The sequence below is a fragment of the Lampetra fluviatilis genome, chromosome 64 (genome assembly GCF_964198595.1).
Source record: "Lampetra fluviatilis chromosome 64, kcLamFluv1.1, whole genome shotgun sequence".
Classification (NCBI taxonomy): domain Eukaryota; kingdom Metazoa; phylum Chordata; class Hyperoartia; order Petromyzontiformes; family Petromyzontidae; genus Lampetra; species Lampetra fluviatilis.
Genome location: NC_136338.1, coordinates 1476320 through 1503508, shown reverse-complemented (window position 1 = coordinate 1503508; position 27189 = coordinate 1476320). Strand labels below are relative to the sequence as shown.

At 45.7% G+C, this 27189-nt stretch overlaps 1 protein-coding gene across 1 annotated transcript in view; it reads left to right on the top strand.

The window, feature by feature from the left end:
* LOC144951893 (mucin-2-like) overlaps positions 1-26018 on the top strand; it is a 52741-nt gene extending 26723 nt beyond the window's left edge. Inside the window, exons 6-20 of the mRNA XM_078882239.1 lie at positions 688-826; positions 1619-1729; positions 2268-2334; positions 2760-2897; positions 3653-3852; positions 11131-11257; positions 11897-12150; positions 13894-14045; positions 15566-15704; positions 17263-17439; positions 18001-18243; positions 18424-18580; positions 20322-20453; positions 21609-21750; positions 25904-26018. Coding sequence (XP_078738365.1) covers positions 688-826; positions 1619-1729; positions 2268-2334; positions 2760-2897; positions 3653-3852; positions 11131-11257; positions 11897-12150; positions 13894-14045; positions 15566-15704; positions 17263-17439; positions 18001-18243; positions 18424-18580; positions 20322-20453; positions 21609-21750; positions 25904-26018 — 2293 coding nt within the window. The remainder of the gene's footprint in view (positions 1-687; positions 827-1618; positions 1730-2267; positions 2335-2759; positions 2898-3652; positions 3853-11130; positions 11258-11896; positions 12151-13893; positions 14046-15565; positions 15705-17262; positions 17440-18000; positions 18244-18423; positions 18581-20321; positions 20454-21608; positions 21751-25903) is intronic.
* Positions 26019-27189: the final 1171 nt, after the last annotated feature.

The window sequence follows — 27189 nt, the reverse complement described above, 5'->3', positions numbered from 1 at the left end:
CATTTCCTGGACCACATCAATACCAGACACCCATCCATCAGATTCACCATGGAAGTGGAGAAAGATGGCAAACTACCATTCTTGGATGTGCTATTTGAGAGGAGACTTGATGGATCCTTGGGACATTCTGTCTACAGGAAGGCCACCCACACAGATTCCTACTTGAAACCTGATTCCCACCACTTACGACCACCACGCATGACTGGCAACGCAATCTCACCAAAGAATTGGTTTAGTGTTTCCGTGTGCATTTTTAAGGTATGAACTTTTTAATGCCATTCAATATAAGTAATTTTGGGGGCTTATATTAAAAATGTATTTGTGATCGATCAGATGATACATTTCTTAAAATAGCTTTGGAACCACTGGATTATAAAATGACACTTTCTCTAACCATGTGGCACAAAGGTGGCTGCTGGTGCTATTTTACCAGATAAAGATATCACTTGCAAAAGTGTAGAGTGTTGGAACAGCACATAGGGCACCGCACTGTGGTTTACCACATGCCTTGCTTGTGGTGATCTTGTGCTCTTTCATGGAGTGGCTTCTAGAGGTTTTATTGTACAGGCTGTGTTTAAATGCAAGCTGCTAAATAGGTTTGAGGGGCAAAGCCCCCATTATCCCTCACCACCTGCCACTTGTGGGTTTTTCATTCTAATCATTGTGCCACCGTCTTTGCCGACTCAGCACTTGCGAGCAGGGTCAGTGGAATTGCGACAGCCGCCCCTGCTATGGGACGTGCAAGATCCTGGGCGGCTCCTATTTCTCGACCTTCGACAGCAAGACGTACAGATTCCACGGGGACTGCTTTTACACCCTCACAACGGTACCAAAACTGCATTTGTAATGCATTGGTGCATGTGGCAGCGTGAGCTTGGGATGTAACGAATTTCACCCTCTTCTCCACGATCTAATGAATCATTATGATCCAGTGTCACAACTCGATCTGCAAATCCAATATCGCATAGTCCATTGAGGTCATTGTATATTACCTGCTGTGACACGGCTCAGAAACATGATAATTGATGAAGAAAATAGAACTAAAGCTAAAAACTACACAAAGATGCATGGAGAGGGTGCATTCTTGGAATTACATTTAGAGATAGAAATATTAACCACACGGGTTAGAGAACGTACGCAAGTTAGAGACATAATTTTGACTGAAGAAAGGTAAGTGGGCAGGATACGTCACTAGAAAGGAACGATGGCCAGTGTGGTCGAGACGAACAAAGGAGATAAATGATTCGGTGATGATACATTGGAAGTGGTGCAAAGCACAATTAACAAAATAAAACTCAACACTGTGGCATAAAAACAAAAGGAGAGGTGCTATGAAGAACGGGCATTGTCAGGAATGTGACTTTTTTACAAAGGAGAGATCACTCCTAACAGGATATCAACTGCGGAGAGATGGATCAATAAAATTTGCTCGTGCGTAGGAGTTAGTTGGATTATTGCAATGGAGCAATATTAGGAATGGCGACAGCTTGGGTAGGCCTTCATGGTCCACATTGGCACATGCATAGACATGTTCATTACATTCCCATGAGTCATATATGTACAGCTTTTCCAATTCAATGACCTCTAACCTTCTGCTCTGTGGCCTCAATATTTTTAGGACTGCGCTGGCAAGAAGTTCTCCGTACTGGGAGAGTTAACCAAGTGCGAGGGGCGAGATTCTAAGACGTGTCTCAATAGTGTTATCCTCTACATCGATGACATAAAAACGGTGAGTGTGTGTGTGCATGTACACCCAGATGCGCGTGATTGAGTGTGTGTGCGTTTGCATGCATTCTAATAAGAGTTCAAGCCGCCTTAATCCAAAGGGAGGGCATGAGCAGAGAGAGACAGTTTAAGGCATAGATATCTTGAGATAATGAGCAAATTTATGGTCTCACTGATGACCAATGACTGCACACCCTTAAATATCATGTGAAACTTGTGTTTTCAATTTGAACAAATACTTTCCAGAGCATGTAAAAATTATGCTCATAGTCTGGATGAAGAGGCTTTTAAAGCGTGTTCAAACGTAGTTATGTGATGTAATCTTCCATGGCTTTTTTCTGACACAATGTAACTCAAAAGAAAATAAAGACCCAAAAAGTGTAATAAATAAATCACTGGGTTGAACATTGTATATTTTGAATCAGTTTTTAAAGCAACGAATACGTAATAAAATACTGTTGATTGATTACTATATTGTTAGTGACAACCCTTATATAACCATATTGATTTTCAATAACTACAAGTGATTATTATTGTTTCAGGTTGTGTTCAAGGCATCAGGGGATGTGCTCGTGCATGAGAATAAGGTGCCTCTTCCATTTGTGTCGGGTAAGCCTTGTGATTGACAGTTTTTGCAATCCATTTTACACCTGCCCTCTTAAATCAACCATTTTCAATCCACAGAACTCAACACATTACAGATATTAAAAACAATTACATAAAAGTGTTTTGACAAGTATAAGTCGCTGCTTTGTGAATGTATAGAAATGATGACATATTAAGTCTGTCTGCAATTACACAAATAAACTATTCCATGATAGTTAATCTACAATCATTGTTTAGATCATTTACTCAGGCAGCATGAATTTGTCTTTAAATATGTGTTAAATGCCTAAGCTTCATAACTAAACACTGATTCAGACTTCTGATCATCACTGCTTGTTTTGCAGATGGTCCAGCTTATGATGTGAATGTTTGCGTGCATTTCATGACAGCTTGGCATGCACTGTTGGTCTCATGTCTATTTCTTTCAGCATCCGTGACCGTCGTGCAAGAGTCGTCCTTCTACCTCCGTGCGGAAACCAACTTTGGCTTGCGCCTGCGAGTTCAGCTAAAGCCCCTGATGCAGCTGTACATTACCGCGGCCACCGCGTATCACAACAAAACGTGTGGTATGTATGTCTCAAGCTCTGTTCTTCCGTATGCTGCTTTGATGTTTTCTTCAGTTAAAAAAAAAACATGTTATCAGTATCAGTATTTCGGGGATTTTTTTGATGTTATACGTGTGTCGAGTTTTAATGTCAAAATGCTTTTTAGCGCCACTCTATAAATAATGATGACAACATTGTTTGTGATGATTGCTCATTCATCACATGCTTGCCACGTGCTGCCCTTGGCTGCCCTCCTTTGTGCCACCCCAACTCTGATTGCTTGCCGGTCCACTCATTGTTCCAACACGTTCAACCTAGCGAATTAAGCTGTGCACTAACATTACAATTCTGTGACATCACTAACAGTGAGGCCTAAGTAGCTGTTTCATCCCGTTACATTGAGTTGAGTGATCCAGTGTGAACCCACCTTAACCGTTGGACAAATGTGAGTTCACATCCCCGGTCAGGGTTCAATCAGCTCAACATTATCCATATGGGGATGATGAAACCAACAGCAGCACTGCACGGGAATGCAACTGTTGTCATGGATGGAATGGCCCATGTCATAGAAATGTAGAATTTCCAACCACAGGCTCAGGGCCAACAACAGAGATGAGTATGGCCATGTGTTCATGAAAACGGTTTCATCACAGCTGATACCCGTATTTGAACTTAAGACATAGCAGTGTTGGCTTCTTGCTCCTACGCTCCGACACCTGATCATTATGAAACCACCCAAACCACCTCTTAAATGACATCTTGTGACAATTTAACAGGGCTGTGCGGAAATTTCAATGAAGTAACCGGTGACGACTTCACGCATTCCGGCATCGTGGACGCGACAGCGGCGACCTTCTGTAACATGTGGAAGGCTCAGGCGACGTGCCCGGACCGAAAAGAGGTCACCATGGACCCGTGCTCGGTGTACATCACCAACAGTGAGACGCTTCATGCCGACACAGCTCACAGCTCATGTGTGACCGATCAATGCCACGCTGTCATATTCACTTCACTGCTGGATGAGGGCCTCCTCACGCCGTACGTATCATTGTGGGAGGTATTTGAATATTTTGACCACACTGGTTAGTGGAAGTTGGAGGGATATAGATGTGGGAGCATATTATGACAATGTATTTTGCTGTACTGCCCTCTGCTGCCCACTGCAGAGCCTCACAGCTTATTGAATGGGATGCAGAATTATTTTGAACATTACTTCAATTCCTTTTATTCACATATGTATGCAAATTAAACAAATATAGAAGTGTTTCCGTAACTGTAAACATAAAAATGATTGGAAAAATATTTTTTTATGGTTTTTTAATATAGTCATTGGCGACTGGGTTGAGTTCATTAATCTGCTGCATTTAAGAACCTGACATATGGACGGCTGACTGAAACCCTGATTTGAACTCAGGAACTCAGTGGTGCTGACTCAGTACTCTGACGGTTATGGCCTTCTCCCTAAACCACCTGGTTCCCTCACACACTTAGCAATTTCTAGAGGGCAGCGCATAGCCTTGCTTTTGCTATACTGCCATCTCCTGGCCACCTTGCAACTGAGCAAGTGTTTGAACTTCAATATGTGATTTTACCAGCCCTTGCCTCCATAGCTATGGATTGCACATGTGGACCACCATGCCCAGCTAACGTTTCGGGCAGTGGCCCGACAGCTCAAAGGCTACACTGTCTGAGCTTGTGTGTTTCTTATCTTTCAGATGAATACGCTAAAACATATTGTGGCCCTCTGATGGATAATGACGGTCCATTCTCTACCTGCCACAGTGTGGTTTCTGCAGATGAATATTACATGGTACGTTACCCTTTGCGTGATGATTAAAAATATATTTATAGGCAGTCTCCAGGTTACGGAAGGGTTAGGTTCCTGAGAAATATCCGTAACCCGAATTTTTCATGTCGGAAACTGAACAATTTTCCCCAAAAATCAAGATAAAATCCCATAGCTGGAAATAATTGTGCCTCCCCTACCATTTTCTCTCAGTACCGTATCGTGCTGTCGTCCGTTCCCTGTATCCTATCGCTGTACATAGACTCTGCACTTCCTATGATTCTTTCATTGCATCGAATATCTATCCTACCACTACCCATTATTAAACTAATGGAACATATACTGTATCCAATTGTTGATTTTAATATTAATTGTTAACAGAAAGCAGTCACTTCCGAATGTTTACTGTGCATTCGGCTCGGTCTAGACTTCACATACACACACACATACACGCACACAAAGGTGGAGTAGGCTCGTCCACACACACACACATACACACACAAACACACACAGATACACACTACATACGCTACAGAAAACAAACAATTACTTAATGCTACAAAAGGAAAATAATTACGTAACACTACAAAAAATTCCATTTATCTTAATCCTAGTGAAGCTCAGGCTCGGTGAAGGTGGCGTTTTGGTGGAGCGACGTGTATTAATCCGCAACTACAACCGCACCGCGCTGCACTATTTGTACTTATCTAACTGACGCAAAGATTTCCGCATATTAAATGTTTTACATAATTTATGGGAGCATTTCCTTAAAGTTGAATTTCCTTAAGTTGGGTTTTACGTAACCCGGGGACTGCCTATATTTTCGTCTTTTTCCCCAATGATATCCTCATTGTACAAACAGTGTCATGTCGTGAGATGAATAATCCATTGGGAATTCTAACAGAGCTGTGACTCGTTCTGTTAGAAAACGGTTCGTGGAATTAGACATCACAGAAGTACCTCTGAGATCCCGTCAAGTGACCTCTGGTCCACAAAGTAGGAGCAGCACTTTTCCACTTGCCCCAACCAAACTCCAGCAAACAGAGCGCACTGTTTCCTATGGGGTTTATCATGCATGTATGTACGTACGTATGATTAACTTATTTCGCACATTACGTAGCCAACTGTGTTAGATAAGGGCGTCATCATGCCGTGTGGGTCATGGGGGTTATTTAGACATATGTCACCACGTGGGTCAGTGTGGGTTGGTGAAAGCAGAGAGTATGGACGAGAAAGCATAGAAGTGCAGTACAACAATGGGGTTTCCTACAAAGCCTTCTGCTGTTCACCGCGTAGCCCCAGATCCAATGTAAAAACCTGTTTGTGCATGCCAGTCACCTATTAAAGTACTATTCAGGCTCAAACCTGCTTAGCTTTTGAGATATTAGGTAGATATTAACACTACTGGTATCAGCCACTGGTAAGTCCCCTCATTTCCATGTCCTCCTGTACCACATACACCCATCTCTTGTAACCTTTGCCACTCCCAATTGGCTCCGTCTTTCCCGCCAAGCAGTGGCGGCTCCTGCAAAATCTCTCAGGGGGGGCAAATGTCTGGATGATTGATAAGGATAAGGTCCACCCATGCAAAGGATACATTAACAGCTTAAGCATGTGTAGTAGGTTCGAATTAGGTGCACACACACGCAGCTTGGAGGCAACACTATTTATTAAACGGTAAGTAATATAACACTGTACATAAGGTGGTGACCACCTTCCTCAACTCACTAACACTCTGGAACACGACACAGACTGGACCAGGCAGGCAACGGCCTGCCTGGCCCAGGACGACGACTCGGGACTTGACGACCGATGATGTCTTCACTTTGGAGTACAGTACAACAGCCTCGCTCTGCGTTCACACCACGCTTATATCTGGTTTGGCGTGGCTGGCTCCGCCCCGGCGTGGGTGGCTCTCTTCAGGCCACGCCTCCCTTCCCAGGACACGCCTCACTTCCCCCACCTCTGGGAAGGTCCGGATCCCTCCAGCACGTGACCCCCCAGGCACCCCCTTGGGCCCCCAGCCCTCGTACGGGCCAACACAGTAGTGACCGTTCTGTCACTACATCACCCCCCCCTGTATAAACACACAGCCGTCCCCGGCTGTAACACAACTGTGAAACATCGAAAAGGTGTGCCTCCGAACCAGCAACATCAATAAATGACCGGCGACCGATAAGAAATACAATCACGTAATATATACAGAATCGACGAGGGTAAAAGGGAACCGCATAGAAAACGGGGAATTAACAACAAATATACATGAAAACTGGCTAACCCACTTACGCTCCAGCACAGCCCCCCCCCCCCGTTAGAATCACGCATGCAATGACAGTCACCCGTTAGCACCCCCCCGCCTTTCCGACGTGGCGTCACAACTAGTAGCACGCGTCGGCCATATCGGGGGGGGGAATTTCCATGTTACCACCCCACCGCCTTTCCGACGCGGCATCACAACCAGTAGCACGCGTCGGCCATATCGGGGGGGGGAATTTCCATGTTACCACCCCACCGCCTTTCCGACGCGGCGTCACAACCAGTAGCACACGTCGGCCATATCGGTGGGATTTTAACCCAGTCTCTCTCCAAGACTCGCATCGCAGCATATAGCTGTACCGACCGAGCTGAGACCCAGTCTCTCTCCAAGACTCGCATCGCAGCATATAGCTGTACCGACCGAGCTGAGACGACCCAGTCTCTCTCCAAGACTCGCATCGCAGCATATAGCTGTACCGACCGAGCTGAGACGACCCAGTCTCTCTCCAAGACTCGCATCGCAGCATATAGCTGTACCGACCGAGCTGAGACGAGCCAGTCTCTCTCGAAGACTCGCATCGCAGCATATAACTGTACCGACCGAGCTGAGACGACCCATCGTTCACTCATTGCACAACATGCACCCTAACAACTGAGGGATACAGTCCCAACGTAACAGGACAACTCCACCTGAACCTTACGAATCTCCAGCCCACTGTTTCAACGCACCTCCGAGTGTCTCACTCTCCGGGCCGTCAGGTCAAGCCATCAGACACAGCATGATGGGACCACACTCTCTGAGCCATGTGAGCGCACAGCCCACTTGGCTAGACAAGCCACGGAGTGTCTCAATCTCCGGGCTGTCAGGTCAAGCCGTCAGCCATTGCATGACGGGACCACACTCTCCGAGCCATGTGAGCGCACAGCCCACTAGGCTAGACATGCCACGGAGTGTTTCAATCTCCGGGCTGTCAGGTCAAGCTGTCAGACAGCATGACGGGACCACACTCTCTGAGCCATGTGAGCGCACAGCCCACTAGGCTAGACAAGCCACGGAGTGTCTCGATCTCCGGGCTGTCAGGTCAAGCCGTCAGCCATAGCATGACGGGACCACAATGTTCGTGTTAGACACACAACTCTCACTGGGCCATCCTGACCAGGATCTGCGCCCCAAGATAAGTGACAGCCAGCACCACAATTCCAAATCCCTGGCAGCATGTCACCATCGCAATTTAACACCATCACAACACATACGATTTGAATTATGATCCCCCACAGAACTGATCCAATGCCGAACAGGTACGCCCAATTTGTGACGATCCCGAATATTCAATGGTCACAACAATACACCTCACATCCCGTATCCGTACACATCATCTCCGAGACTCGCATTGCAGCATGCAGCTGTACCAACCGAGTGGAGAGAGCAACGCAATTTGACAGCAATTAACGGAAACGCACCCCCGATCGATGTAGAACACAAGAGGCATTCCCGCACAAAATACATCATCTGTGCAACAACGGACAGGAGCCAACCAGTGAGGTTGAAACACACCGAACCTGTAATTTGAAAAACCCCTTCAACATTAACCATGGGACTCAGGGCATTCGAATTTTGAGAGCAAAACAAAACAATACACAAACCCCAAGAATCGCCGAATTGATTAATACAGTATATGCAGTATATGAATTTCGTACAGTCAATCATTTGGTGCAATGCTCCATCCAGTCCCCACATGGCAACACACACAATCACTACTCCAGACAATCCGTACATAGTAAATAATCACAAGCAAGTACCCAACAGTCCATACACTGTTAACAATTCCAAGCAAAGCTCCATACGGTCTGTACCTTGGCAAAAATGACGATCAAAGTTTCTTACAGTTACACGTGGCAATCACGAGCGAAACTCCATACAGTATACACAATAACAACGGCGATTTCGCAACAAAACGATGTAACAACACGAGTCATTAACACGGCAACATACAGGATATCAACGGAGCTCGGGACACCAACACGAATTAATCATTAACTACACCCAGAAGATACCGATCTTGACGCCGTATTTAACAACAACACTTGTTACAAGCAGAAACCCCCCATGGTCGCCGCGTCAATTTATCACGCACACAACCGGACGAACACGCTCCGCAACCCAGCGAGTAAAAAAAACACCCGCGATCGCAACCCGGCGCACGCAAGATGGGTGAAGTTATTATTTTTCTTGGGGACGGGTGCTTGTCATGTGACGACTCGCCTGGCAACCTTTAAATAGCGGAGCGCGGCAAGGTGGAGCACTGGGACGGCCCGAAGAATCTTTCATGGTGAACACGGCCTGCTCTTGCGAACCCATCCACCTCTCACGCTCGAGCTGAAGACTGGAACTCCCCCTCTGCAGGCGTTGATGTTGGCGGGAGCGGCATTTCAGCAGCAGGAGCGGCGTTCCCGCCGCCGAAATGGCGGGAGCAGCGCTTTGGCGGGAACCGCGCCCCGACCAGCCGCCGAAATGGCGGGAACCGCGTGGCCCGCATGGCCGGGCCTCCCCTGCCAGCCCCCGCAGCGACGATGGTGTCCTCTCCCCGCGGCTCCGTCGCTCCATTCCCGATGGCGGCGAAGCAGCAGAGTGGTGCCAGTCCCGCCGCTCCGCGCGCAGCGCCATCTCTCTCTCTCTCTGTCACCGGGGCTGCCATCCCCGGGGCTGTCCGAAGGATGGTCGTCACACCGTCCCCGTTGTACGAAGGCGTCCAGGTGAGTTGTATATTTGTTTTTCGTGTGCCCATTTTACTTCCCTAGGATAACACCTAGCAATATTTATTTACCCCACTTCTGACACCAGATGTAGTAGGTTCGAATTAGGTGCACACACACGTAGCTTGGAGGCAACACTATTTATTAAACGGTAAGTAATATAACACTGTACATAAGGTGGTGACCACCTTCCTCAACTCACTAACACTCTGGAACACGACACAGACTGGACCAGGCAGGCAACGGCCTGCCTGGCCCAGGACGACGACTCGGGACTTGACGACCGATGATGTCTTCACTTTGGAGTACAGTACAACAGCCTCGCTCTGCGTTCACACCACGCTTATATCTGGTTTGGCGTGGCTGGCTCCGCCCCGGCGTAGCTGGCTCTCTTCAGGCCACGCCTCCCTTCCCAGGACACGCCTCACTTCCCCCACCTCTGGGAAGGTCCGGATCCCTCCAGCACGTGACCCCCCAGGCACCCCCTTGGGCCCCCAGCCCTCGTACGGGCCAACACAGTAGTGACCGTTCTGTCACTACACATGTAAAGGCAACTTCACTTCTTTAATATTAATGAAAATAAAGTGACTCTTACAATACATCTTGTTTGTTTCTATACTCACTATTAAAACAAACCACTCATGTTTCTTTTATTAAAGATTCCACTAGGTGGCGACAAATAATTTTGTTGGATGAAACGTGCTTACGTATGATGACGTAAGCACGTATGATGACGTAAGCACGTTAGGGCGAGCCCTCCCGGAAGCCATAGAGAATGCATTGCAGCGCCCCCGTTCGAAAAAAACCATCTTTGAATGTAAGTCTATGGGACCACTCGGGGCGATTCTCAGCTGGAGGGAAATCGCCCAAAACGAGGCGGTACTCCACAGAACGTAGCATGACGCTGATTGGACTATATCCAGAGGCACAGTGACGGCTAGCGTGACTCTGTGGTTGAATGACATTGGTGGTGCGTCGCCCAATCGCCCTAATGAAGAAACCGCCCCTGCCGCCAAGTCAAAAGCGGATCTCTTACTTTCCACAATGTGGGTTTATTGTCTGGAGAAGAATGATGGGCTACTGCTAGTGATGGCCACATACTTGACACTCTCTCATTAGATAAAAATGGTACTTATGATGAGATCAAATATCCATATTTTTGTCTGTAGCCATTTGTCCACATTTGTCTATCTAATTGACTGTCCATTTATCTGTTTTTGTTTGTCTCACCGTCTGTGTATCCATTTGTGTATCTGTCCATTTCTTCATCTGTCTGTCTTGATCTGCCCATTCGATCATCTATCCTTCTGTCCCTCCTTCTCTCTTTGCCAATTTGTCCATTTATAATTACGTCTGTCCATCTGTCAATTTGTCCATCCATCCATCCATCTCTCTATCTCAACGCCCGTTTGTCCATCTGTCTGTCTGCCTGCACACCACCCCCCACCACCTGTGCAGCGCTGCAAGTACGATACGTGCAGCTGCTCGTATCCGGAGCCGTGCCTGTGCGCTGCACTCTCGGCATACGCGTACGCGTGCGCCGCTCATGGCGTCGTCCTCGACGGCTGGAGGAGCAACATCTGCAGTAAGCACAGCCGCACGGGCAACGCCAGGGCAATGAGTCCAGAGATGGGCGAAATGTAAATTACATTTAATTTAAATATGTAATGTAATTACATTTTTAGTTTGTCATTGGGTACCTAAATTACACAGCTCATAACGTTTGTCAATTTATATGTAAGTTATACAAGAACCAGTTGTTGGTAATTTATATCTAAATTATATTTCCTCGGGTAATTTGAATGTATTTTTCCGATCACTACGTTAATCATAGCATCGAAATTGCATGCCAGAAATCGTCAAGTGTGCCACCAAAGTGAGTTAGAGTTACATTACTTTAGTGGAGTCATGTTCGAACGATTGTCAGTGATATTAGTGATGGAATCACAGTGATGTCACTAGAGTGCTATGTTTCCATGTCTGATTCTGTAACGTTAAAGTCGTTTTTTCTCATAAATGAAAACTTGTGTCGGACAGCCCAGAACACGTAACCAATGTATGTATCTATACCATAAGTATTATTAGAAGGGCTCTATCTTCCATACCGTCACACAACTCAATATACACACCTCCCTCAATTCAGGCATCCTTTAATACACAAACCTCCTTTGCTACTCACTCTCGCCTCACCTCTCTCTCTGTCATCACCGTGAACCGACCACAGGCCTCGATGCCAAGAACTGCCCCATCAGCCACGAGTTCAGCTACGCGGCGCCCGAGTGCGGCTCCGCGTCGTGCCGCATATCCCGTGAAGTGTGTCGGGGGGTGCGCCTCCCGCCGTTCGAGCTGCCATCCCCTTCCCCCGTGGAGGGCTGTGTGTGCGGCGCGGGGCTGTACGACGACGAGCACGGCGTGTGTGTGCTCAAGAGCGATTGCCCCTGCTACTCGGAGATGAGCGGGGACGTGATCCGGGCAGGGGTGACCGTTGATCTGCACGACACGCAGTGGTATGAACCAGCGTTGTGCCAGCGTGTGCATTCCACACTCGTGCTGGGCGACATTGGCCGCGGTTGTTTTTGACGTCAACGTTGTCTTGCGCGACCTCGACCACTCTTATCCCAGAGCAGCGGTCTGGGTCGGGTTAAGTGCCTCACGGCTGAAACGTTCGCTACTCCACACACACGCACTTTATTAGTTGCAGAGCAATAATTTGACTTTTTAGCCGAGTCAAGTGTCATGGGCACGTTACTAAATAAAATGGTTTATTTTAACACAACTTCAGACATGTCTTTTATGGTCGTACTTTATACACGACGCCTGTATCCACGCCATTTGGTCTCTTTTGTCCGCCAGCACCTATTCACACCCCCCAGCAGAAGGAGTTAGTCATTGCTGGGTTTTTATTAAGAATTCAGGAGAAATGTCAGGTTATTTGCACAAAAGCTGTCGTGTATTTATATAGTGATAATGTTGATGATGATTAATGTTATATTTGATAAGACCAAGGATGTCTACTCACGCAATGCATCTTTGCTTCATTGTTTGCCCCCTAGTCTGTGCACGGGTGGGGAACTTCACTGCTTTGGACCTTCCCCCATATCTGGTGAGCTACTCTTGTTGCTATTATTGTCCTTCTTAAGACACTGCAGAAACAACATTTATTTTTAGAGAGAGGCAGTCAACCGTAGGCAAAAGTTAAAAGTAAGATCTTGAGCCTGGACTTGAAGAGGGGTAGGAAGCAGCACTTTTGATGACATTCATGAGCACAGCATTATAACAAATATACAATATATAGAAAATGTATAGTACGCTGACATTTTGGGCACTTGCCACATTTGGATCTGTCCTGCCAATGGTAGTTAATTTCACAATAATCAATATTTCAATCACTATTTGTTCTTGGGTTTGGCCAAGCAGTTGATTTATGACAAGATTGTGGCCGTACCCAAAAACAAATATGGATCATTGGATTGACTACACAAAGCTATGTTTTGAGTTAACTTCACAATAGGTCACGACCTTATTATCTGCAAATCTGGATATTTAAAGAACCTGTGTTGTGTGTTTGTGCGTGTGCGTGCAGGGAACACATGTGAAGGCCAGATGACTTACCACAACTGCAGTGACGGATCGAGTGAAGGCAGTGCTGCCTGTCAAAGAACCTGTGCTAATCCACATTCAATATGCGTAAGTGTCCGTTGAAAGTGCAACCAACTCGACAGTCAAATAAAGGCTTCTTATAGCCATCAGTAGTAACAATACATCTGGAAGGAAATACGTAACAATGCTGTGGTGAAACATAGTACCGCACAAATTAAGCTTTAAGCTGGTGCTAGTTTACCCAGAACATGGCCTGGGTGTATAGCGACAATATATGAATAATTATTGAAGCAGAACTACTGACCTCAGGCTAAATGCAGCAGAACTTTGTCTTACGATGGTTTAGGCCATCATGATACTCTTGGTTCTTTCAAGAGCAGTGGGACAGAGAAGGGCATTGTCCCAGAGAAGGGCATTGTCTCATGATAAAGGAAGTATGAGTCAAACCCCGCTACCAAAACTAGTCGGGAAAAGCGAGTGTGAATATAATATCTGTTTTTGGGTTGCGTCTTCATTGAAACGGATGATCATCATGATGATAACAATGATCACGATGACAACAGTGCGTTTCGCTGGATAAGGCTCGACCGACACCTGTGTGGCACCCTCCCGTGCGTGCAGTATAGCCCGGGCTGTGTGTCGGGCTGCGTGTGCCCCGGCGGGTTGCTTGTGGATCACAACGGCAACTGCGTGAGTGAGGAGCAATGCACCTGCGAGCACAACGGGCGGCACTACAACCCCGGAGACACCATTCCCCAGCTGTGCAACAAATGGTGAGCAGTCCGCAGTCGCCCTTCTCCAATGTGCATCTTTGTGCTCCCCCCCCACCCCCCACAGCAGCAATATCTTGGACTGGTAGTTGTGTGGGCAGTAGAAACGGGGAAAACATTGGTCAAGGTCGATGTCACCTTGCACGACCTCGACGTTCAAACGATGCCGACCTTGACCACCCACTCGACCGACGCCAGGACCGCACTGTCACACAGCAGTGGTCGGCGTCGGTGTAGGTCATTAGTGTCACATCTCAATTATGGAGTAGTGAAACCGGGAATATATATTATAGAGAGCGGCAGTCACTCAGAGGAACATAATTGGTCTTGAGCCTGCATTTGTACAGGGGTGTGGAGCCGACAGCACGGACAGTTGAGGTACAAAGGTCCATAGTATGAGGGCACAGCAAAATTAGCAACAGGCCCGGGGTTAGGATTGATGATTTAGGGGTGAGGGGTATGTTATATTGTTATTGGTTAGGGTTTTAGGATTTGGGTTTAGGGTTTAGAGGTTATTGCTAGAGACCATTATGGTTAGAGACAGTAGTGCTTTAGACTGCTTTCCTTGCTCCTCATCTATGGCCGCAATCATCTTGGCCTAACACAAAAGGTGGTGGTAATTCCATCTGTGAAGGATGTCATCCCTGACTTGCAATACCCTGGAGTCTATAAACTGAGTTGCAGCTGTGGTGACTGTTACATTGGGGAAACGAAACGTCATGTCTCTGATCGTGTCCGCGAGCACAAGTCAGATTTGAAACACGGCAAAATTGAGTCTTCCGCCGTTTCCGATCATTGCTACAACACGGTGGGCTTTCATGATATTGTTTTTTCCGAGACGAAGGTGCTCTGCAAACCCTCTGGCTACCATCAAAGGTTTGTACACGAAGCCATTCAGATATACAAACATAGACATAATTTCAACCGTGATGATGGGTACAAACTTAGTAATCATTGGAAATATGTTATCAACCATGCAAAAAATATTTAACTACACATTTTTGGACCATCTTATCTGACAGGCACTATTTTACTTTACCGAGTGTTAACATCCCCAGCGTTTAACAGTACTCTCTTTATTGTCAGCCAACACTGGTATAAACATGGGCATTTTCGTTTTTTTTCTATCATGTGCATCCACAGTGACTTGCGCACAAACACGTCCACGTTGACGACGCCCACGAGTACCTTGTGCCCTCTTTTAGCCCCGCCCCCCCCTCCCGATACGTTCCATTCATTGGCTACCACATTCTGATAAGCTCCTCCCCCCCTCTCCTCCCCCCTTAACTTGTATTTAAGAGCTTGCATCTTGAATCCCTGCCTCACTTGATGCAGCAAATCTGGCTGTGACGGTCCCACCTGATGACGGAGACTTGTGTTGCCTCCGAAACGTCGTGATTTTATTGTTTTATTTTTATTAATTTTAATTTAATTTTTTTACCTACGTGACTTTACCGAAAGAACTAAGAGTATGGTGGTGACCTCTCACCATGCTATGATCGCGCGTGGGTTGTCTTGTCCAGCACGTGCATGAACGCACAATGGAGCTGCACGTCCAAGGTCTGCCAGGGCCTGTGTTTCGTGTACGGAGAGGGCCACCACACGACCTTCGACGGGAAGCAGTATGTCTTCGACGGGTCCTGCCAGTACATCCTGAGCCAGGTGCGCTGTCAATATGTTTTAGTCATATGCAAATTAATCCACTGCACCCTGCGTGCATCTGATGGTTGGGAAGCTTTTCCGTGGTGGGTCGTGAGGACTGGAGTTGAGAAACACTCACATAGAGGCTCATCACGGCCTCTTATTAATATACCACCTGTGTGTGTATTTCGTGAGTATATCTGCGTGGCTTCTATTTTTCATCCATGATATATTTGTTGCTTAACCCTATGCTCTGTAACCACTTTGTTGTTTTTCTTGCAGGATTCCTGTGGGAACAGCAGTGGCTCATTCCGAATCACCACTGAGAATGAGCCGTGTGGAACCACAGGCACCACCTGCTCCAAGATAGTTCACTTTTTCGTCGGGGAAAGGGTAGAATTTAAAGAAAAAAAATTCTGTATTGAATATATTGTCATGATTTGGGGTCGCAATATGATTCAAAATTGTATTCCATTTTGGTGCATCTTAAAGGTGTCATCTTCAGGAATGTAACAAAGTCACTTTTGTTCTATAGCGTTCATTCCATTAACCTCCAGGTAACGACAACTAAATGGCTAATCTGCGTGTATGTATGTTTGGGGATCTAGATTGTTCCACCAACTTGAGTGAAGGAGCTGTCCTTTGAAAGCTCACGTGGTTTACGTGAATGAGGTCAAACTTACAAAAACAGCTTTACTTTTGATCCGATCATTTTATTTATCTGCGCCAGTAATGCATATCTGGCTTACGATTTACAATATCGCAATGCATGAAACAAGTTTGCAGCCCTAATTCATAAGCCTTTGTGAAGGGGTGAGGGTCATGTGAGTTGATCCGTAGCATGGGCAGACCTCTAAGGTAGAGTGATACATGGGGTCTTTTTTTGAGAATTCTTCCCTTGCCAAAAAAAGCAGACATTATCTATATCCGAATAGCATGTGCTAATTGGTGGACATGCTATGCTCAAGTAAAATGGCAATTTATGATTATGCCAATTATTACCCACATCTTTAAAGTATCATCAATTTACGTAAAAAATATTGGAACTGCCCGGGAGCTTAATATATAAATTTGTATGCCCAACAAAACTGATGGGGTCTGGTTGCTTAAAGGTCAGAGCACTGTGCTGGCACTGCTGAAATCCTGCTTTTGAAAATGGGCAGTCGCCTCTTATAAAACTGGGTTTTGAAGATTCACGAGTTGATGTTTTCTGCCCATTCAAGATATAACTGCACAAAATAACCTCATCACATAAAATTAGATGTTGCACTTCAATTGCCTACATTACAGATCTGAGAATTAAAAAAATATCAGTTTGATTGCCATGCAACAAACATTACTCCCAGTGACAGAGCAGGTGGGAATTTCTGCCCCCTGCCATGTGGAATAGAGCTCACCTGAATGGCTCTCAGAGGTAACTCTGCTATATTCTTCCTTCGGCTGTTCTTTGACATGGTGGGTCCTACCGGTCTTTAAAGTTCCAAATTAATTATTAATCTCATGGCACAAAGCGGCGATGGTCTAACTGGCCGTATAACCTCAGAAACTCAACCGCACTGCTCATGCTGTGTCCTCAAAGGCTGACGAGCTGGTGTTGACGGACGGAACCGTAAAGGGGAGTTTGCTGGATTTGCCGGGGTCGCCGTTCCACGTGCGCCGCATGGGCATCTACACTGTGGTGGAGACGTCGCTCGGGGTCACGGTCATCTGGGATGGTCACACGGCCGTGTCCGTCCACGTGAACCCACAGTTCAAGGTACAGGAGAGATCAGTCACTTGGAATGGCTTTAGCCGGTAGTTGGGGAGTCACTGGCCACAGAGACGACCGTGTGTCACTCGGGGAGCTAACTCCACATCACAGAAGTTGGGCCGGTACCACTAAGATCCTGGGTTCGTTTCTTGGGCCTGAGTGTCTCTTACTTAAAGTCAGACACACTAAGCAAATATCACTGAGGTTTTAAGCTGGACTTGAACAGGAACAGGGAGTTGACAGCACGAATGGCTGAAGCAAGGGAGTTCTAACCGCTAGGGCAGCATAGAAGAATGAGTGACTTCCCACTGAACGAAAGTTGGCTGGGAGTTTCGACAGAAAGACTAGGTTGCTGGAGCAGCATAGTGCATGGAGGGAAGTAAAGTAAAATGAGTAGAGCTTGGTAGGAGAGTGCATGGAGGGCAGTAAAGTGAGACGAGAGCCAAGAGACAGGCAGGGTTTAGTCCATGGAGGATCTTGAAGATCTGGGATTTGGAGCCAGTGGAGGGATCGGGAGGATTGGAGGTGAGCACTGTGCGAGCGTGACCCCTGTGAATTTCCCCACAGGGTCACGTGTGTGGCCTTTGCGGAGATTACGATGGCAAGGTGGCCAACGATTTTGTGACGCGCACGGGCTCGGTGGCAGCGAGCGCTCCCGAGTTCGCCGCTGGCTGGAAGGAGTCCGGCTCTGGGTGCCCTGACCTTTCGCGAGTGTCCGACCCGTGCACCATAAACCACCATCGTGAGAGCTGGGCACACAAGCAGTGCTCCGTACTCAAGGATGGGGTGTTCAAGCAGTGTCACAACATGGTACGTGTGTGTGTCTGCGTGTGCGCACACATTTGTGCACATGCGTTTGTGTGTGCATGTTCATTTACTTCTGCGTGCGTGTGTGCATTTGTGTGTGTGGTCACACGTTGGTGTGTGTGTGTTTGCCTTTGTGCATGCTCACATTCGTATTAATGTGTTATTGTGTGTGTTTATTTTCAGGTCGAGTACCTGCCCTACTACACTGCGTGCGTGCGCGACTCTTGCGGTTGTGACACTGGTGGCGACTGCCACTGCCTGTGCACGGCGCTAGCGTCATACGCACAAGCGTGCGGCTCGGCGGGTGTGTGCCTACGTTGGAGGACACCGGACCTGTGCCGTGAGTAGCCACCACACCCAGCGGCTATGACACAGAATAGTACAAATAGAGGTGTCCGGGTGGCTCTGCGGAGCTGATAGAAAGTCAGAGTTCAGAGTACCAATCCAATGCCAGGTTTCAGCCGACCAACTGTAGCTGAATCAGATTCCCACGTGTCGCCAGTTGGTGGTATCAGGATGTTCACTTAGAACTATGCAAAAACAACCATCACGTACATTTAAAAAAAAATGCATTACTTAATTACGAGTTCACTACCTGATAAAGCTCAAAGCAGTTTTGAGCGAAATGAGGTATGTTGATGTTACATTCAGTCATAAAAAGTCTTAAGCCACCGGGGAGGAGCATTATTATCAGAATTTTATCAATACATTGTTGGCACGTATGGAGAGGTGCATGCTTGGAATTAAACTGAGACAGAAAGAAGAACACATGGATTGGAGAACCAAACGCAAGTTAAGGACAATATTGACTGCCAAGAAATGTAAGTGGGCTTGGGCAGAACATGTTGCTGAAGGGATGATGACCAGTAGTTGAGAATAATGATGCAGTGGCAGCCAAAGGAAGGAATGTGACTGAGAGCACATCTACTGCGGAGATGGAGCGATACAATCAGCTCGTGTGCAAGAACTAGATTGATTTGAAGACCGTGACAGATGGCAACGGCGAGGGGAGGCCTTCTTCCAGCATTGGATAGTCGTAGCTTATGTTAAGGATTGAGAAACAACCTTCAAAATCACTGTTAGGCACGTCATTATACGATTCTAATGCAGGGGGTTTTAACCTTTTCTTGTAAATGGACCATGATGGGAAAAACGGACAAATGGGGGAAGGCACTGGAGTGTCTTTCCTACAAAATATATGTATACGATTGGCTTAGTCAGTACAACTATGCTGCCCATTTAAAGCAAAGCTTTCAAGAAAATTAATTGTGAAATGTTGAATACATTAAATGCACGGGGATGCATTATAAGGCGTGCCTGACTGCAACTATAGAGCATAAATTGGGCTTTCCCAGTTGCTCGCTCCTGGCACTTTCTCCTTCAGTCTATATGGTTAAATAGGGGTTCCTTGTATTTTTGTGCATCTGTATGTATCTGCAACTACAAACGTATTGCTCTGTTTACATATGTGAGTCCATGTTTCTACATTGGTATGTGTTTATATACACCTGTGTGCTGTCTGGTGTTTATTCATGTACATGTGTGAGTGTACTTGCACGTATTTACCTACATGTGTATGAAGGTGTATGTGAATGCATTGTCATACATATGTGTCTGTGTGCAGCGAGTGGTATTGCAGTGGTCAATGCACTGCATTACGATAATTGGAAACCCGAGTTAGATTCCGACTCATGGCCAATATCAGTGATGATTATCTGAACTGGTCATGAGCCTCCTTTAAATCGACTCGGTCTGAAATGATTACATGGTAAGGTGTGTAACATTGGCATTGGGGAGACACAGGCGATCTGGTGTAGTCCTTATCACACCACCCTTGAGTACCATGTTGGCTTGCATAGGTATATGGGTATTTTTTTGTCTTTATACGTATATGTCTTCACGTGTATGTGTGTTCATTGACGTACGTTTGTGTTCATATGTAGGTGTGTTCATTCACTTACGTATTTGTGTGTTCTCATTTCTTGGTGTTTCTTCATTTATGTGTATGTGTTTAATCATTTATGTGTATGTGTTTAATCACTCGTGTGTTTGTCTGTACGTGTGCAATTTATCTTCCACAGCGCTTGGCTGTGACTTGTACAACAAGGATGAGGATCAGTGCGACTGGCATTACCGGGAGTGTGGCCGGGGCTGCCAGCGCTCCTGCACCAACAGGAATGCCATCTGTACCGCTAACCTGCCCCCGCTGGAAGGTGAAGCCACTTCTTGGGTTCCCGTGAAACCACATTTATTGATCGCAGATGCCTCTCCTCATGTGGACGGTTTGGCATGTGCCATGATTTTAGATAAAACCCTTCAGTACTTCCGCGTCTCCACGAGCCACATAACTCAAGCGTGAATTCGAGTTGCTGTCCCGGTGGCGCGTTTCTGGATTTTTTTTGGTCAATTCAAATTTGCCTCCAATTAGGGCTGCCACCCAAATATTCCGGGTGGGTCTTGCTTCACAGGCTAGCTTGCATTCCCGATGTTAGAATTCAGATAGAGAAAAAATACATAACCAAGTATGTTACATTAGCAGAAACATAGAATTTAGTTTTCAATTTAATAATTTATTTGTCATCAACGTGGTCTTGACCTTTGACTCACAATTATATCTGGGAAAGTCTTACTCAGAAACATGTCTAGGAAAGACCTGCTCAGCTCACGTGGTAACTCAAGTAACTTAGAAAGTCATGGAAAATGTTTTTTTTTTTAAGTGAAACTTTAGTTATCTTTCATATTGTAGCCTGCACAGAAATAAAATCAAAAAAAATCATTGAGTTGGCTGTCCCATGGAAATGCATATTCGCGTTCCTCTGACATTGTGAGCATAATTAATGTGGGGCAGAAAGGCGTTTTTTTATATGTCAGAAATATAGTAAATCTACTATTTAAAGAATATAAAATCCAAAAATCGGTGGAAATCAATTTTCAACCAACCCTCAGACCAGGCACTGCTCCAGAAATGCAGCCATTTAAACTGTGTTTTCACCATTGACTCGATATCAGAGAATCTTCTCTCTGGTCTGGTTCTTGATAAAATTAAGCCAATGTCTCCATCGTCAACCACACAGTAAATCGAATTTTGAATCGGGTTCTAATCATGCAGCATGTTGGCTCCCATGTGACCCTGTGATAACACCATATGTGTAAATATTTGATTTAAAAGTGCATTCTGGTTCCTGTAAGTTTTATCATCTGATTTGTGTCGTCTGTTTCATTTAGTGTGCTAACCGTAACACCACAGCAGCATTTATTTTTCATGAGAAATCCATAAAGTGTTCGAACGATCGAAACTCATTCACGCGATTAAATGTATCGTGAGCGATCTTAATAACCGATTCTAATGTGCACCGTGACCTCTGCAGGCTGCTACCCGACCTGCCCGAGTGATCGGCCGTTTCTGAACGAGAGTAGCATGACCTGCGTGGAGCAGTGCGACTGCGTCTCTAACGGAACCACCTACAAGGCTAACGACAGGATTCCAAACAATAACCCGTGCGAAATCTGGTGAGCCCGCAGTTCACGCACAGCGCTTGCAGCCGGGCCTTGTTCAGTGTGGTGGCGCACGCCTGTGTGATCCAACGCTTCGGAGACAAAACTTAGTGGATCACAGAGAGATTTGTGAAATTCCAAACCCGCTGGTCTGTGAGGTTGCCAAGAGATGGCGATACAGCTATTGGGTTCAACTGTTGTAAATGGTAGAGCAGATGAGCAGTGCCGGGGCCGATAAGCCAATTAACTGGTCAAAGGAATTTATTTTCATAATTTGGAACTCATTCACATGAACTGCATATCATAAACTTTCAAAAGGAATTGCATTCATTGATAAAAGGAGGCATTATCTTGACATACATAATACATGGAAAATGCATACATACAGATATGTACAAACTAGCGTGAAGTACCCGGCATTGCCGGGTTTTTAAAAATATTTCAAATCTACTCTTAAAAATCTTAACAGCAGAGCATACTGACTGTGGTGGTACCTGCTATGATTACAGCAGTGCATACCGACTGTGGTGGTACCTGCTATCACTACAGTAGTACATGCTGACTCTTTAGCAGTATTTATTGACTCTATAGCACAAAGTACTCACCTAACAGAGTGGCGTGGTGAGGCGTAGTCCCGTGCAGAGCCTCCGGCCTCGCCTAGATTGTCCAGCCGGCTGAGGTGGCACCTTGGCAGGCTGGGGCTGGGCTGCTACCCCCTGACCCCCCTCCCCAGCCACGATCTCTCCGGCCGCTCTGCAGTAATATCTACGGCATATAGCGGTAGCATCTAGCGACTGTATAGTAGTAATAACTGCACGCATCGGGGTGGCGGGGGACATCACACAGTGAAGAATTAACGTCAGCGTTTAGTGTATCTTTATAGCATTTTTAACGCGAAAGAAAATGTCCCCCTCACTCCCACTGAAGGCGTGCGACTTGGCATGGGCCGTCCCCCCCACCAAAGGCGCGTGAGTTGGTATGGTCGTGCGCGCGTCATAAATAAATAAATAAGCGCGAAAAAACGCACTCAATCGATAATTACACATTTTTAAAGTTGACGGATGTGAAAAAGGAATAGCGCTTGCTCACCGCGGGGCTTACGGCTTGGTACCTGGCTATTTTCTTTTTTCCTTAAACCCCACCGTTGGAGAGGCAAATCGTTCGCAAGCGCGCGAACAGACACAAACCCACAAACAAACCCACAAACAGACAATTTTTGACTTTTATTTTTATAGATTGTGAACATTTTTGCTTCTGGGAGGAAATCAGATAATTATTTCAAAGATACATTTATACGACAGATCTTTTAACAATTTTTTATGAATCTGATATAACTGAAAATTAGGCCTAGATATGAAATATCTCATGATGCAAATATTTTTCTTTTGGATTGACCTGAAAACGTGACATCAAAGGAGAAAAAAGCACTTCCATATCATTGCTTTCGTAATTTTCCAGTAAAAAGTGTCGTAAAAATTAAATCTGAAATTGCGGCAAAAAATCCGACATTGAATTTTTTTTATCTGAAATTCATCCCTAAAACATACAAAATAAATAAGGCCTTCTTCCCACGTAAAAAAAAGTATGTAATTTTTGCACATCCAATCAGCCGCACGGCCTTCTGGTAGTGCATCTTATCAGCAGCATTGGTTCAATGCAAACAAACTAGTCTGGTTTTGATATTCATTGTCTCATCGGCAGTCAGGCTTGCTTGAACCAATAAGAGTTTACTGCCCGATTTTATAGGAAAGGCCCCTTTCCACACTCACAACGAATACAGCTTAGATGATTATGATGTACTACTATTACTTTTTTTTATTTGACCAGGTAAGGCCCACTAAGCTACATAGCTCTTTTCCAGGAGCGTCCTGGCCACATATAGCTCAACTGAGTGGCTTTCATTATGTGGAAAATTATAGCAGCCAAATACTCTAAACGCACGTTTCTGAATGTGGAGAGAAAAACTGGAGGACCCAGAGAAAAATCCACGCGATCATAAGGGGAATATGCAAACTCCAAAGAAACAGGCGTCAGGGTTGGGATCTAACCCATGACCTGTGATCAATCAATATGTGATCAATCAAGCGGCATGTCACGGAGCATTTGACTTGATAACACATTTATATCCCTCAAAATGAGCCTGAGTGAGGTGGCAGAGTTGTGCTTGCATTTGTTCTCAGTCCCGTTTGTCGCATGTACGCTATTAACATGGGTCTGTGTTTGCCCATCAGTTCCTGTACAATCGACGGCATTTCCTGCACAATTATCCCAGGTAAGCACAACCGTACATTCCACCATAGAATGATCCCCAAGGTGGTAAATATACATGTACATTTTTCAAGCCACTCCCCACAGCATGCAAATTGTGGTTATTGTGTGACCATACTTTATCACACTGGTCAGCACAGGTTAGTGAAGGTAAGGAGCATCGATGTAGCAGTAAGATCAAGATTCAGAGCTGATTCCATCCAGTGCATTTCATCCCTTGCTTTCCTCTATAACGAAATCCCGAATTGAAATTTACCCTGGTGAAGTGCTGGAGGTAGAGTTATGGTTAGGGTCAGGATCAGTAGGAAGGCTTTTTCTCATGGAATGTTTGAATAGTTGGTTATGGTTCGGCTTGGTGGTTGGTTTTCTTGTTATGGTTAGTAGGATGGTTAGTACTGTACTAGTGCCTGGTGGGATAGTTGGTTGGGGTTAGAGATAGGGCGAGCATTTGGTTGGCTCGTGTTCTCTGCCCCTAAACTACTTGCCTCTTTTCTTTATAACATATCACCTATAAAATTTTTGCTCGCTTTTTATTTGTTTGTTTTTTACAGTACCCTTTTTTACATTTCAAACGTTTCAACTTTCTTGTTAGACATTTGTTGAGATGTAGAGATGGAATTCAGATGACACCATGCGTTAATCCATGTGTTAAGTTCGAAAGACAGCTGGAAGGCCTATTCATGATTTTTTTTTACGAATTGTAGCACGGAAGTTTAGCTCAGTTGTTGAATTTGCGCAGCCAGCCAGACTGTTGTGGATTCTGATTTTATTAGGCTTATCAAAGTTTATTTTAGGTCCATAAAGGTCAAAGTGAAGGTTCCAGACTTAGGGAGGGGCAAGGCCATTGATGGATTTAAATGCCAGGGCAAGGATCTTGTTGTCCACATGCTTGTGAATACAAAGCCGGTAAAGCGAGTCCAGGACTGGGGTGATGGGAGCACAATATTGGTTTGGTAAAGCACCCGGTCTATGGCATTTTAGACTATCTGTAGTTTATTGAGATATGCTGCAATAAATCTAGCCTTGATGTGACAAAAGCATGCACCAGCAGTAGCAGGGGTGAGGTATGGACAGGCAATCTTGGGGAGGTGGAGAAGGAAGCTCAGCACAGGTTCCAGAAGGATGCCAAGGTTGCGGACAATGGGGATGAGGATCCATCAAATGCTGACGAGAATCAAAAATAATAGCTCCTGTTTTTCTGACATTTAACTAAAGGAATTTCGAGCTCATCAAATAATATAAATTTGATAAACAGTCGAACAGCACTTCTATAGCTCTGAAATCAATGCTGGAGGCATAATGGTGAAGTTTGGTGTCATGAACCTACGTGTGAAAGTCGACCCCATGTTTGCGGATGATGTTGCTGCGGGGTATCATTTAAGTGCTCAAGAGTTTTTTTAGCATGATAAGTGAAGAAATTTGGTTCGAATAAAAACATGGTAGAGTATTTCAGATGTAATCAAGAAAAGTCTGTGACGGGGAGAACACTTGCAGGGTGGAATTGGGCAGGTTACCTAGACGAGTGTAGGAGTGATACCCATAGGTTGGCGACCAAGGAGAAGAGCTAAAGCCACATGATGGTGATCATGGGACTATTAGAGTGGTCCTCGAAGGTCATGTCCACTGTGTAACAATAATAATTTCTGAAACAAGGTGGTCAGACAATGTAAGAGCCATTCTGGGATTAGGGTGCAGCAGTACAACATCACTGGGCAAGATGAACTCTTGAGCTTCAAGTGTGAGAAGTTGAGAGTTGTGTTCTCTCACATACACATTAAGAATGGGGTTGCTTGTAAATGATGTGAAATGTTGCCCCTATGGTTAGCAGCATGAGTTTCAATGCAGTGTTTAAGAAAAGTGTTTCATGTAATAACGTGGTTGTTTTACTTTTGTTATATAGGGTGTCCACAAACCATGACCACTATTACTCCAAGAACCACAGAATCAACAACTACAACCTCATCCTCAACAGCTCCTCCAACAACTATCTTAACTACCAGGGAGTCAACAACTAGACCACCATCCACATCAGCTTCTGCACTCACCACTGAACCATCCACAACAGGAACTCCATCAACCACCTCAGTAACCACCGAATCAACAGCTACACCCCCACCCACAACAGCACCTCCATCAACCACCTCAATAATCACCGAATCAACAACTACACCCCCACCCACAACAGCACCTCCATCTACCACGCCAATAACCGAATCAACAACTACACCCCCACCCACAACAGCACCTCTATCTACCACCTCAATAACCACCGAATCAACAACTACACCACCACCCACAACAGCACCTCCATCAACCACCTCAATAATCACCGAATCAACAACTACACCACCATCCACAACAGAACCTCCATCTACCACCTCAATAATCACCGAATCAACAACTACACCCCCACCCACAACAACACCTCCATCTACCACCTCAATAATCACCGAATCAACAACTCCACCCCCACCCACAACAGTACCTCCATCAACCACCTCAATAACCACCGAATCAACAACTACACCCCCACCCACAACAGCACCTCCATCTACCACCTCAATAATCACAGAATCAACAACTACACCCCCACCCACAACAACACCTCCATCAACCACCTCAATAATCACCGAATCAACAACTACACCCCCACCCACAACAACACCTCCATCAACCACCTCAATAATCACCGAATCAACAACTACACCCCCACCCACAACAACACCTCCATCAACCACCTCAATAACCGAATCAACAACTAAACCTCCACCCACAACAGCACCTCCATCTACCACTTCAATAATCACAGAATCAACAACTCCACCCCCACCCACAACAGGAACTCCATCAACCATCTCACCAGGTCCATGCATCTGGACATCATGGGACAGCATTGACTACCCCGATGTTAATTCACCAAATGACAATGAGACATATGCTCACTACCAGGAGAAGACAGGACATGCCATCTGTGGGACCGGTGTTCCCATGTTAATAGATTGTCGGGCAAAAGATTATGTAATGTATAAATTGTCAGACACGGGGACTGGCATCACGTGTGATGTCAACGAAGGGCTCCTGTGCTTGAAAGATTTGCAGCGTCCGTACCCTAAAAAATGTAAAAACTATGAGATCCGAGTGTGCTGTCCACCAACAATTACCACGCCAACAACTATACCATCCACA